The 14,777-nt window shown below is 42.8% G+C and overlaps 1 protein-coding gene across 2 annotated transcripts in view; it reads left to right on the plus strand.

The window, feature by feature from the left end:
- The window catches only part of CDH5 (cadherin 5), a 53,349-nt gene that overhangs the window by 10,851 nt on the left and 27,721 nt on the right, over positions 1 to 14,777 (plus strand). Inside the window, exons 2-3 of one of the 2 annotated variants that reach the window (XM_056799931.1) lie at positions 8,532 to 8,610; positions 13,863 to 14,087. In XM_056799931.1, coding sequence (XP_056655909.1) covers positions 13,881 to 14,087 — 207 coding nt within the window. In that variant the 5' untranslated portion in view covers positions 8,532 to 8,610; positions 13,863 to 13,880. The remainder of the gene's footprint in view (positions 1 to 8,531; positions 8,611 to 13,862; positions 14,088 to 14,777) is intronic. The other variant, XM_007477093.3, reaches the window with a different exon arrangement.

Raw genomic sequence — 14,777 nt, forward strand, 5'->3', positions numbered from 1 at the left:
GCTCTGGGAATGGGAGTGATTGCTAGCCGAATTATTCCTCAGAGGCCAGAGGGAGTGGGCAGCGGGAGTGGCGGAGGCCCTTCCCCACAGGCCCCCTTTCTGCACAGAAACGTGTTGCTATCTCTTCCTGTGGGCCGCCTGACTCCTGAACCCGGCCACCCCAGCTCTGTGGAGTTCTCCGAGGGGAGACCCATGGGGCAGCCTGGGAGGGCTGGCGAAGGCAGCGAGCGGGGTGTGTGCTTCCACCTGGGACCGTGCCTTTCCCTCTTCCAAAGCTAATCTCCACCCTTCCCACCCCTCTCCCTGGGAAGCTCCTTTGTTCCGGCTTTCCTGGGAACCATCAGTTTCCAGCACTGTTTCTTGCCTTTAATTAAGATGGCTTGGGGAAAGGCAGCCGCCGGGGTGATTGGAACATTGCTGTCGCTTGACTTCAGCAGAAAAGAGGATGTGTACTCGCAGTGGGTGTGTATATTCGTTCGCTTTTGTCTTTGAGTGAGCGTGGAGGCAGTGGGATGGGAAGGAAAGAAGAGGATCTAGAAGTGAGGGTGTATGGGCGAAAGCTAAAGGGATGCCAGTATTAGCAGAGACAGAGAGACAGAAAGAGGGAGACAGGGAAACAGAGACAGAGAGAGACAGAGAGAAACAGAGGCGGACAGAGAGAGAGAGAGAGAGAGAGAGAGAGAGAGAGAGAGAGAGAGAGAGAGAGAGAGAGAGAGAGAGAGAGAAACAGAGACAGAGACATACAGAGACAGAGAGACAGACAGGAAGACAGAGAGAGACAGAGACAGAGAAACAGAGAGAGACAGAGAGAGAGAGAGAGAGAGAGAGAGAGAGAGAGAGAGAGAGAGAGAGAGAGAGAGAGAGAACAGACAGAGACAGACAGGGAGACAGAGAGACAGAGACAGAGACAGAGGGAGTTGGAGACAGACAGGGAGACAGAGACAAGGAATCAGAGATAGAGACAGAGAGAGGGAGACAAAGACAGAGAGAGACAGAGACAAGGAGACAGAGAATTAACAACTTGTGAGACCAGAGAACCTTCAGAGAATAGGAGGAACCTGAACTGAGCCTTCAAGTAAAGGAAATGCCAATGATTAGAATTGTTGAAGATAGAGTAGCCTGGGAGGCAGCTAGGTGGCTCAGTGGATTGAGAGCCAGGCCCAGAGACAAGAGATCCTGGGTTCAAATCTAGCATCACACATTTCCTAGCTGTGTGACCCTGGGAAAGTCACTTAACTCCCATTGTCTAGTCCTTTCCACTCTTCTGTCATGAAACCATGACATTGTATTGTATTGATTCTAAGATGAAAGAAAAGAGTTTTTAAAAAAATATGTAGTAGGCTGCTGCATGAAACAGTGAATTTCCTGTCCCTGAAGGTATCCAAGCAGAAATTGAAGAGAATTTGTTGGGGATACTGACAGAGGAATTCTTGAATCAGGAAGGGCAGAGGCATGGATGGCCTCATAGATCTGAGATTTGAGGATTCTTGGGTTGGAGAGGCAATGCAGTGCCAGAGGGCTTGGAGTAAGAGGATGCTAGGGGTAGTCATTACAAACTGCTCAAAGTTAGGCATAAAACTTCATTGTCTTGTGCCTCAGTTTCCTCATCTGTAAAATAAAGGGGCTTTAACTAGATAATCTCTTAAATCCCTTCCAGCTCTAAGCACTATAATCCTATTACTCAAATATAATATTTTTTCAATTCACTTCATTGACATTATACAAACGGAGCTGCATTACAGAAACAAAACTGAAGTCAAGTAGCCCCTGCCCTTGAGGAGATCACATTCCCAAGAAAGTAATGATAGAAGGTAAGTAGGAGGAAAAGGAGAGACAGAGACACAGACAGAGACACAGTGACAGAGAGACAGAGAGACAGAGAGAGAGAGGAGAGGAGACAGAGAGAGAGAGTCAGAGAGGCAGAGACAGAGAGAGACAGAGAGTGAGAGACAGAGAGACAGACAGAGAGAAATGGAGGGAGGGAGGGAAGGAAGGAAGGAGGAAGGAAGAGAGGGAGTGAAAGAAGATGAAAAACAGAGAGACAGAGACAGAATTAATAACTTGTGAGACTAGAGAAGCCTTCAGAGAGTAGGAGGTACCTCAGCTGAGCCTTCAAGTAAAGGAAAGATTTTGCAGCTTTCTAGGAATGGGGGAAAGCCTGTGTGAGCTCAAAAATCCATTCAGGATAATCTGCCTAGAGCACAGATCATATAAATCAGTGGTTCTCAACCTTTCTAATGCCGTGACCCCGCAATACAGTTCCTCATGTTGCAGTGCGCCCAAGCCAAAAACTTATTTTGGTGGCTACTTCAAAACTGTAATTTTGCTACAGTTATGATTTGGAATGTAAATACCTGATATGCATTATGGATTCTCATTGCTACAAATTGAGAGGATGAGAACCGCTGATATAAAGGGAAATGGGTCTGCAAAGGGAAAGGGCAAGGTTCAATGCCAGGCATTGTCTGTTATCTTGAGGCAATAGGGATCCATTGAAGGACTGTAAGCTAGAAAATCTGACTTGTTCCTTAGAAAGATGATTTTGGCAACTATAAGGAGGATGGGCTGAAGGAAATAGCTTGTAAAGAGATAGGCAAATTAAGAAGGCCATTTTAGAAGCAATTGGGTAGCTCAGAAGATAGAGTGATGGACTTGGAAACAGGAAAGCTTGAATTCAAATCCTACCTTAGACATTAGGCATGGGATCCTGGATAAGGCACTTAACTTATCTCAGTTTCAGTTTCCACATCTATAAAATAGGGATAAAAATAGTATTGCCTCAGAGATGTTATGAGGAGAAAATGAGATATTTGGAAAAGCACTTTGTAAGTCTTCAAATGCTAAATAAATGCTTGTTGTTATTCAATCGTGCCCAATTCTTCAGGACCCCATTTGGGGTTTTCTTGGCAAAAACAATGGAGTGGTTTGGCATTTCCTTCTCGAACTCATTTGAGAGATGAGCAAACTGAGGCAAACAGGGTTAAGTGACTTGCCCAGGGATACACAGCTACTAAGTTCCTGAGGTCAGATTTGAACTCAGGTTCTCCTAACACCACTTCTGGCATTGTATCCACTACATCATCTAACTGCCTCATAAAAATGCTAGCTATTATAATATAGTCCAGTGAACAGTGATGCAGAACTGAAAGAAGGTAGATAACTTTGGGAACCAAGACAAGAGACCAAATGCAAGAGGTGTTGTGGAGATGGGATTAAGGGGACTTGGAAATTGCCACCTGTTTATGGAAGTATCTCAATATTCAGAATCAGGTCCCATAAAATCCATTCACTTGGAAGACAGAGTAGCACTTCTCTGATGCCTCTCCTCAATTATCTACATGTGCCCTGAGAAACCACAATGTACAGTTGCAAGGCACCAAACGTAGCATCTAAAGACACATACTCTATTTCCAACTCTGCCACTCACTCATGGAGCAAGTTGTTTAATCTTGTGCAAGTTATTACCCCTTTGGTTCCTCCTCTGTAAAAATTACATCATTGGACTAAATAATCTCAAACGTTTCCATACAGTGACAGCTAGGTGGCTCAATGGATAGAGTGCCAAGCCTGGAAATGGAGGGTCCTGGGTTCAAATTTTGACCTCAGACACTTCCTACCTATTCCTGAGCAGATCACTTAACTCTTATTGCCTAGCCTTCCCAGCTTTCTGCGTTGGAACCAATACACAGTATTGATTCTAAGACAGATGTTAAGGGTTTTTTAAAAGTTCCATATAGTTATAATATCCTATGTTCTGTTTTTCTAGCTCTAACATTTTATTTTGATATTCTACATTTGAAGTTCCCTCCTTCCTCTAACTTTCTCTATTGTAACATCCTATACTCTAAGGCTCCTCCCAGCTCTATATTCTCTATGTTAACAACTTATATTCTAGATAATCAATATCATATTGCTTCCTTCTCAAGGGATGAGGGAGGGGCAGTAGGAACGGAGTAAATTTAGAACTCAAATTTTAAAGGAATATAAATATATGTAATTGGGAAATATTTAACAAAATAAATATATATTAATGCTTTAAAAAGCTTATCTTCTAAGATCTCTCCCAGCTCTAACATTCTAAATTCTCTATTTTAATATGCTAAATTCTTTATTCTCTCTCAGTTCTAACATATTCAGTTCTCTAGTTTAACAGCCTATGCTCTAAGGTTCCTCCCAGCTCTAACATTCTATATTCTCTAAGTAAAAATTCTATGTTCTAAGACTTCTCCTGGCTCTAACATTCTCAGTTCTCATTTCACATTCTGTGTTCTAAGACCCCTTCTGGTTCTAATATTATCTAAGGTGTCTTTCAGCTCTGACATCTGTACACCAATAATTCTAGAAGGGGAAGATCACTGTGGGCTAGAATGGTCAAGGTAGACTTCTCGGAGGCAGAGAGATGAACCAGTAGGAAGTACAGAAGTAGAGAGGAAAAAGGGATAGCATTCTCACAGATGAGAATAGATTTAATGATCATGGCAAAGCAAGAGAATGGGAAGGGGGAAATTTAAGGGGCAGTGAATTTCCCACAGGGATGGCTTTCCTTCCACCAGGAAAGTTATTTATCTGAATGCCGAAGTTCCCAGCTTCAGCAGAGGTCATGGATCCCTTTGACTGAAAATCTAAGAGACATCTACAAAGCTGTTTTTCTTCCTCCTTAGTAGCTAACAGCCAGAGGGGACAAAACTCAAAGAGAGATCCATGTAGACTTAATTTAACCTATTTTGAGTGCCTTGAGGATAGGGATGTTTTCTTTTGCCTTTTTTTATCCCCAGCATTTAGCATAGTGCCTGGCACATAGTAGTAGACACTAATGACCATCTTTTAGTAAGTTCAAAAATATGGAAGCCAAGTTTTGGGTGGAGTATGTATATGCAAAGGAAATCAATCAAAACTGATGGTGAAATAGAAGGAGGAAATGGGCAAAGATGTCAATCTCAGATCAAATTCATTTCACTTCAGTTTTAGACTCTGGGAGTGGATACAGAGAACCAAAAGGACAAAGGATTTGTCACAATGAAAGAATAAAGGATTTTCTGTATTTGATCAAAGTCCTAATTCCAGCCAAAGACCAACAATAACTGGCCAATCATTTTCTGACTTAACTGCTCTCTGTTGCCTACATCAGGGACCATTAGCACATCAAATTTGTGAGTTTACAGAGTGAAAATTGTGTTCACATATCACAGGATGAATTGATCAGTTAGTTGTTCTAAACAGTCAGGCAGGCAATAAAACTGTTGTATGTCAGGCGAGATGTGCTAACGGTCCCTGATGAGAATGAGGTGAAATAAGCATCGCTTGAAAACAAAAGGGTCAGCAGAAGTGAAATATCCCTTGTTGATTATTGACAGACAGTGTATAACAACAGAAAGTGCTCTGGTTTTCAATCAGAACTGAGGCTAAAAAATAAGTCTTGGAACATTTATTAACTATGTGTTCATGGGCAAAAGAGAGAGGTGATGGTCATGGAGCAAGAGCTGGACTTGGGGACAGAAAGACCTGGGTTCAAATGTTGATTCAGACACACTCTACCCAGATGAACCTATTTAGGTCCCAGTGTCCTCAGCTGTAAAACAAGAGCATTTAATATAGCACCTACTGTGTGCACTAGGCTAAATGCTTTTTACAAATATTAACCCATTTGACCCTCACAACAAACCTGGGAGGGAGGTGATATTATGATCCCCTTTTGTATTTGAGGAAACAGAGGGCAAACAGAGTTAAGTGACTTGCCCAGCTAGTAAGTATCTGAGGCCGGATTCTAACTCAGATCTCCCCTGACTCCAGACCCAGCATTCCATGCACTGCACCACCAACTACCTCTGAACTCAATGACCTCTAAAATCCCTTCCATCTATGACCTCTCTACATAGGTTTCCCCATCTGTAAAATAAGAATAACAAACATGGCATTAAATAGTCCACAGGACCCTAAAAACACTTTGAAATTACTGGGAAAGTACCATAGATCTTAATTGTAATTATCCAAGGACTTTCCCCTTGGGTATAGCATCTTAATCTGTCCCCTGCATTGAAAGATAACAGTGGTGAGGAGGTGCTTTTCTTGTGTGCACAAATGTGGCTGAAAAGACAGATATAGAATCCTGACGCATGTCTACCCTACTCCCCAAACTACATTTATTTCATAGGTAATTTCTAAGTGTGTAGAAGGCTGCACAAACTTTCTGATTCATATCCTTCATCCCCATAGGACTTGGGAACAGAGCTGCTTGTTCTGGATAACTTACAGACCTTTCTCAGCTTACTCTCTGGGTCATCCATTAGCTAATCAATAAGCATTTGTTAAGTACCTACTATGTGCAGCTAAGTAACACAGTGGATAGAATGCCAGGTCTAGAGTCAAAAAGACTCTGAGTTCAAATCTGGCCTTAGACATTTACTAGCTGTGCGACCCTGGGCAAATCACTTAACCCTATTTGCCTCAGTTTCCTCTTCTGTAAAATGAACTGGAGAAAAAAATGGCAAACCACTCCAGGATCTTTGCCAGAAAATCTTAAATGGGGACACAGAATTGGACATAAATTAAACAACTGACCAACAAAAATTATATCCTAGGGGGCAGCTGGATAGCTCAGTGAATTGAGAGCCAGGCCTAGAGATGGGAGGTCCTAGGTTCAAATCTGGCCTCAGACACTTCCCAGCTGTGTGACCCTGGGCAAGTCACTTGACCCCCATTGCCTAGCCCTTACCACTCTTCTGCCTTGGAGCCAATACACAGTATTGACTCCAAGACGGAAGGTGAGGGTTTATAAAAAAAAAAAAAATTATATCCTAGTCTCAGTGAGACAAAGATAAAAGTAAATAAAATCCCTGGCCTCAAGAGCTTACTATCTCTCCCAGGAGCCAGTGTGCATATCTAGCTAAACAAGGCAATTATGGAAGGTACTAGAAACTTGGAGATCAGGAGCAATAACACGTGGAAGGTAGCCCTTGAGCCTTGAGGAATAGCAAGACTTTTTCCTGGAACACAGTGTGTGTGTGAGAAAAAGAGGTGTGTGTAATAAGGATGGAAAAGGGAAATAAGGCCATGGTCATGAAAGGCTTTAAATATCAACAGAGGAATATACATTTGAACCTAGAAGTCATAGGGAGCCATTGAGGCTTATTGAGTCAGGAAGCAACATAATCAGATCTATATTAGAAAGACTGATCCAAGGGCAGCTGTGTGGAGAGGGGAGAGACTGAAGGCAAGGAGATCAATTAACTAGGAAGGCTATTACAATGACGAGAAGCCATGAGGATCTGAGCCATGTGAGTCAAAAGGAAGAAACAGAAACCAGAGATGTGTTGGGGAAGCAAAAAATGTCACAATTTGGCAATGTTATCAGGGGTAGTGGGAAGCAGGAAGGGCATTTGAGGAAGGAACCAAATCAGTCAAAGTTGATTCTGAAGTTTCTGGGTCCGAGTGCCTGGAAAGATGGTGGTGTCATCAACAGATAGACAAAAGGAAGCTGAAAGGAGGGGCAGATTTGTGGGGGGAAGTGTGAGCTCCAGTCTGGATTTTGAGATAATAGTGAGTAGAGATGCCATCTCAGCAACTGGAAATTCATTCTTCCTTTAATGCGTGCTAGGGCAGCCAGGTGGCATAATGGATAGAGCACCATGACTGAAGCCAGGAAGACTCCTCTTCCTGAATTCAAATCTGTCCTCAGACACTTACTAGCTGGGTGATCCTGGGCAAGTTGTTTCACCCTGTTTGCCTCGGTTTCCTCATCTGTAAAATCAACTGTAGAAGGAAATGGTAAATTATTCCAGGATCTTTGTCCAAAAGACCAAATGGGACCACAAAGTGTCAGATACAACTGAAAAATTACAGGATGATGAAAAGTTATTATCATTACTCTTAGAGTTTTGTCCATTTCTAAAGAGTCCTGAAAGCTAGGAGAGTTCTGAGAGATCTAGTCCAATTGTCAGATTTTATAGATAAGAAAAACTAAGACCCACTAAAGGGTAAGTTGCTTGCAGTTACATAGAAAATTAGAAGTCAGGAGAGCCAGGTGGACAGAGTAAGACCTGGAGACCAGAGGTCCTGGGTTCAAATGTGGCCTCAGACACTTCCTAGATGTGTGACCCTGGGCAAGTCACTCAACACCAACTGCCTAGCCCTTGCCACTCTTCTGCCTTGGACACAATACTCCTATCAATTCTAAGACAGAAGGCAAAGGTTTAAAAAAGAAAAGAAAAAAAGTTAAAAGCAGAATCTGGATTCTAGCCCAGCTCTCTTGACTCCCAGAATTGGTCTTGTTCTAGACACTCTAGACCCAAAATACAGTCACTCCCAGGGGAAGAAAAGCTATTTCCTCAAGTCAAGGATGAGCCCCAAACCAATGGCTCCATCTTTCAGCTGTAACTTCTACATTTCTCAAAAAACCACACACATGATCAGCTCTTCCTGAAGCCAGGTTGGCGCCAGCCATTCAAACATAATAGCATTACTAGAGTTCACAGAAGTCCCTCAGCTAGCAAAAGGTCTGCAATCTCCTGCTTCAGCTCTTTGCCCTTTCTCAGAACTTCCTCCCCCTTGGACGCACTTGTCTTTGGATGCTGCTGGTGCCCGGCTGACCCTCGTGCAGACCAGCCAGCAAAGGTAGGGGGGACCTGTTGTTCGGGGGACTTTGACAGTAATAGTCATGGTCTGCCAGGCAGATGCCCAGGTTTTCACAGGTTATCTTCCATCAACACAATTCAGGAGCCTTCGATGGCTGTCCTCTGGGTCAATGAATCCATCTAGGAAGTTTAGGACAAGGTTCAGTTCTTGGGCTAAAGAGGCCAAAGTCAAGGGTTGGTTCCCTTCAGGGGAGTAGAAGGATGAGTGAATCCAGTTGCTTTAGGACATTGAGGCTGGGAGAGACCTTAGAGCATAGAGTGTCCAGGCTGGAAGGGAACCTTAGACTGTCAGGGCAGGAAGAGGTCTTGAGGGTATAGCATATTTGAACATAGAATGTCAGAGCTGGAAGGGCCCCCAGAATATGGAATGTCAGAGCTGGGAGAAGGCTTGAGGGCACAAAATATTTGAGCATAGAATGTCAGAGCTGGGATACCCTTAGAGCACAGAATGTCAAAGCAGGGAGGGGCTTGAAGGCATAGACTATAGAATGTAAGAATTAGAAGAGACCTTAGAACAAAGAATTTCAGAGTCAGAAGGAAACTTAGAACAGAAAATGTCAAAGCAGAGAAGGACCTTCAAATACAGAATTGCAAAGATGGAAAGAACCTTAGAACATAGAATGTTAGAGCCGGAAGGGACCATAGAACACAGAACTCTATTGTTGAAAGGGAGGTTTAATGTTTTAAATTCTCTTCTATATTTGTTGTTCTAACAGTCTGCAATCAATTTAGTATGGTCCATTCATTTGACAGATCCATGAAACTGAGTCCCAAAGGGCTACAGAGGTCCAGGGTCACAAAAAAAGGATTAGAGGCTACCTCTTATTTGTAAAATGGAAAGAATAAATCCCATCCTGCCTGTCTAACTAAGCTACACTGAAAGTCAAATGAAATAATATGTGCCTGTGAGACCTATAAATTAAAATACAAATGTGATGTTACTGTAATTATTGAGCTAAGTGACCTAGAAGGGATATAGAATATGATTCTTTAGGAATTAGATGAGAGTTAGGTGGCTCAGTGGATTGAGAGCCAGGCTTAGAAACAGGAGGTCCTGGGTTCAAATTTGACCTCAGACACTTTCTAACTGTATGACCCTGGGCAAGTCACTTAACCCCCATTGCCTAAATCCTTACCACTTTTCTGCCTTAGAACCAATACACAATATTGATTCTAAGATGGAAGATAAGGGTTTAAATTAATTAATTAATATAAATAAATAAATGCATGAATGAATGAATAAAAGGAATTAGATAAGAGAGCAAAATATCCACCTCAAGCCAAAAAGTATTCATTGGTTTGGGAAAGGACTATTGAAAGGCAAGGGGATGGGCCAGATGACTTCAGGAGGTCTCAGTCTTATTTCACAGAATCCCAAGAGTCCAGAGACTCTAAGGTCATCCATATTAGGAAGCACAGTGGTCAGAGTGCCAGTTTTTCTAGTTAGGAAGACTCATCTCCCTGATTTCAATTCTGACCTTGGACACTCAGGAGCTATATGACCCTGGGCAAGTCACTTAACCCTATTTGCCTCAGTTTGCTCATCTTTAAAGTGAGCTGGAGAGGGAAGTGGCAAGCCATTCTTGTATCTTTGCGAAAAAATTTAAAAATAAAAACAGCCTTAAATGGGGTCACAGAGAGTCTTCTATGACTAAAAAGGACTCAACAACAACAGTACCTGTGACAGCGTCTTCCTCATTGCCCATCCTTTATGATGGACTCTAAGAGAGGAAACGAAGTGTATCGTGATAGCTGTCAAGACTCCAAAGTGAGTTGTGCTTCTTTCTCAAAGAGCCATTTGAATTGTGGGGTGTAACCGACTGTAGAAATTGCTCTTTACTTGAGATTCCCACCAAAGGCCCACAGAGGTAGGGTCCACACTGAGAAGGGCCTCCCTCCCCACCAAAATTCTCCCATCAACCTTTTGTAGATACCTAATAACCCACCATTGGAGAAACATTCCTTTAACTAGTGAGAGAATGACAGTTAACTAATGTCATAATGATATAATTTCATTTCAAAAGCCTCGGAAAAGTACTGGCACATTATCCACTCTGAACACATTAGTATGAATGAGCAAATCCTCTTTGCTGAAAGCAGTTATGGATGGGGATATGGGAGCACTGGAGTGGCATATCATGACTTGGAAAGAAGAATGTATGACGGAGCAGAAATCTGTCAAAGCCACCATTCTTACTAACTTGATAATGCCCAAGGATGAGTGCCCTCAGGCAGCTGCCTCTTCATCTTTCTTCCCTGCATTCCCAGGTCACAGATCTTTGAGACCATACTTTGAGGAATCCAGGGTCAGTTCCCTAGACAGAACCTCTTAATGGAGTTCATAGAAAATGAATGCTCTTTTAACTCCCTGAATTCTGGTAGAAAAAAGAGGAAGAACATGGAAGGTGTAATCTTAAGGAAAGAGAATGGAGAGAAATAAAATCTGGGCCACACTTTGGTAGAAATGCATAGTATAAGAAAAATAAAAACATTTATCAGTCATGGCAGAGGAAGAGGTAGGAAGTAGGAGCCAAAAGATGGCAAAACTGTAAAGGAGTTGGGGCAGCAGGTGGTTCAATGGACTGAGAGCCAGGTCTAGAGATAAGAGGTCCTGGGTTCGAATCTGACCTCAGATATTTCCTAGTTGTGTGACCTTGGGCAAGTCCCTCAGCTCCCATTGCCTAGCCCTTACCATTCTTCTGCCTTGGAACCAATATACATTATTGATTCTATGACAAAAGGTGAGGTTTTAAAAAAAAACTGTAAAGGACTTTAGAATATAAAATGTTAGAGTTAGAAGGGATCTAAGAGATCAAGTGGTTTGAACCCCTAGTTTTATAGAGGAGATGAGGAGAGGAGAGGGAGAGGGAGAGGGAGAGGGAGAGGGAGAGGGAGAGGGAGAGGGAGAGGGAGAGGGAGAGGGAGAGGGAGAGGGAGAGGGAGAGGGAGAAGGAGAGGGAGAGGGAGAGGGAGAGGGAGAGGGAGAGGGAGAGGGAGAGGGAGAGGGAGAGGGAGAGGGAGAAGGAGAGGGAGAGGGAGAGGGAGAGGAGAGGAGAGGAGAGGAGAGGAGAGGAGAGGAGAGGAGAGGAGAGGAGAGGAGAGGAGAGGAGAGGAGAGGAGAGGAGAGGAGAGGAGAGGAGAGGAGAGGAGAGGAGAGGAGAGGAGAGGAGAGGAGAAGGTCAGTCCAACAATGTCTGGCTCTTCATGAACCCATTTGAGATTTTCCTGGATAAGATACTAGAGTAGTTTGCCATTTCCTTCTCCAGGTCCTTTAACAGATGAGGAAACTCAGAATCACATAGTTAGTGAGTGTCTAAGACAGGATTTGAATTCAGGTCCTCCTGATTCTAGACCTGGTTCTCTGTCCACTATGCCAGTGTCCTCTCTGCCTCCAGAAAAATGGAAAAAAATTTACCCAAATTCACATAATCAGTCTGAACTCATGCTAAGTTCAAGAAAGAAAAAGGCTCTTCCTTAGTTAAGAGCCTTCAGAGCTGATTTTATGCCATTGGTCCCTCGGTTTCTAAAACTGAAACCATCACCATCCCCTACAACCATGCCTCCCTCTAACTGAAATCTCTAACTGCCCAATCACTCAAGTTGGTAATCTTGAAGTGAATTTTGACTCTGCCCTCTCCTCTCAAATCCTGTGCTTTCTGCTGCTACACTATCTCCTTCATACATTCCCTCCCATCTCTTCCCACCGAGGTCATCCTATTTCATGTCTTTTTCTTATTTCAACTAGAATTGAATAGACTTCTAATTGCTCTTGCTCCCAGCCTCTTCCTTTTTCCATCCATCCTTCATTGAAGAGCCCAAGCTCTCCCTCTAATTGTGTCATTCTTATATTCAAAAGCCTTCAGTGGCTTCCAGTGGTCTCCCAAGCAAAATATAAATGTGTCTTGGCACCAAGTTCACAATTTTCCCATGATCTACCTTGTAGTTCATACAAGTACTCTTTTACGTGGTCTCCTGGACCACTCTTCAGTCTGCCATTGTCATCCCTCTCTCTTTTTGTCTCCATTTCTTGGTTCATTTTTCTTTCTCCATGCCTGGGTCTCCCCTTCATCTCCATCAGTTGTATTCTCTCCCTTGTTTCAGGGTCCACTCAAATACCACCTCATTGGGGAAGCCTTCTATCAACAAATAAATGTTTATTAAGTGTCTGCTATATGTAAGATAGCTAGGTAGCTCAGTGGATAGAGTGCCAGACCTGTAGTCAGAAAGACTCATCTTTCAAATTTGGCCTCAGATACTTGCTGTGTGACCCTGGAAAGTCACTTAATCCTACTAGCCTCAGTTTCCTCAACTATAAAATGAACCGGAGAAGAAAATGGCAAACTACTCCAGGATCTCTGCCAAGAAAACTCCAAATGGGGTGGAAAGAGTCAGACACAAATGAAACAAGTGAACGACAACAATATTCAAGAACTGTGCTTGGCCTGGAGATAAAAATAAAACAACAAAGCAATATTCAGGAGAAAATATTTTCTCCTTGTTCAAATTCCTCCTCCTGCTTTTCCTGAAACTATACGTCTCATTTATCTCATTCTCTTACCATAGTTGGGACACGTCTTACTCTCAAGCTTACAATAGAATGGGGTGAGGGGAGGAACAAGTATATACATAAGTATATAAAAAGATTTTCTTCCTCTTCCATTCTCAGCCTTAGTGGTTGCTTGATATTTTTAAACCCTTATCTGCCATCTTGGAATCAATACTCAGTTTTTGGTTCCAGTGCAGAAGAGCAGTAAGGACTAGGAAATTAGAGTGGCTGGACTGGGCAATAGGAAGGGTCTGATGCCAGATATGAACCCAGGTGCTCCTGTCTCCAGGCCTGGCTCTCTATTTACGTAGCCACCTACCTGCCCCTTGTTACTTAATACTTTTCATTTAAATTTAAACTTTTAAATTTAATAATTAATAGAAATTTTCATGCAGGCAGGTGATTTAGAGTGTATTATGCAAGCTAGTTGGCAGAGTGGATAGGGCACTGGGCATGGAGTCAGGAAGACTTGTCAGACACTTAGCTATGTGACCCTGGGCAAGTTCCTTAACCTATTTGTTACCCATTTTCCCCATCAGTAATATGGGGATACTAGTCTCTATCTACCGCTCAGATTGGCCACAAAGATCAAATGATATAACATTCAAAAAGCATCTTGCAAACTTTAAAGCACCATGTTAATGCTTATTACTATTTGTTTTCATTTTACTTTGTTTTTTCTGTAGATTTGAACAGGTCACAGGATGATGGACAAACAGATCCTCGTCATTCTCCTGGTCACAGCCTGCAGAAGCGTGATGAGAGCCTCTGCAGAGACAGAGGACTTCTTCCAGACTTCTTCCCTCTCAAGGGCACAGGATGTTCGCCCACGCATGAAGAGAGACTGGATTTGGAACCAAATGCACATCCAAGAGGAGATGCCTGGTACACTCCCTCATCATGTGGGCAAGGTAAAGCCTTCAATTCTTCAGAGCCTATCACACCCAGAACCTACTTCAGGGAGGCAAATAGCTTTCTCAGAACCCCTGCTATTCCACCTATACTACCCTCAACCCTTTGGGAAAGATGAGAAAAAATAACTGAGAATTATAGTTTGATAACTAGAAATAATTGTTGCCTCCAAACCTCTTACTTCGCAAATAAAGATAAAGACTTTCAGAAAGTAGTAATTATTTATCTAACTGAGTGTTACAAAGTTCCCTACTCTCTTGGACTATGTTGGTGAACCTATGGCACACATGCTAAAGAGGGACTGCTCCTTTCCTCCTCTCTACCAAGCCTGAGGACATATTTCACTTCACCTGTCCCTCTGCCCAGCAGCCCAATGGTAACACTTCTTCCCTCCTCAGTGTGGGGTAAAGGGGTGGTTCACATGTGGCATGAGGGTGCAGTTTGGGCACTCAGACTCTAAAAGGTTCACCATCGCTGCTCTAGGGGCTCATAATCAAGAGAGACAAGAATAACAAATTAGGATAAGAACCATAACTTTTACAACAATGCATTTGTCTCTAAGTTTTATAGAAGGGGGTTTGCTAGGCAAAGACCATAGTGGATTGAATTGGTCTGGAAAGGCTTTCTAGAGAAGGAAGACTTTGAAGTAAATGAATAACCCTTGAATAAGCTGAGAAGACAGGAAGATC

The sequence above is a fragment of the Monodelphis domestica genome, chromosome 1, assembly GCF_027887165.1.
Source record: "Monodelphis domestica isolate mMonDom1 chromosome 1, mMonDom1.pri, whole genome shotgun sequence".
Lineage (NCBI taxonomy): Eukaryota > Metazoa > Chordata > Mammalia > Didelphimorphia > Didelphidae > Monodelphis > Monodelphis domestica.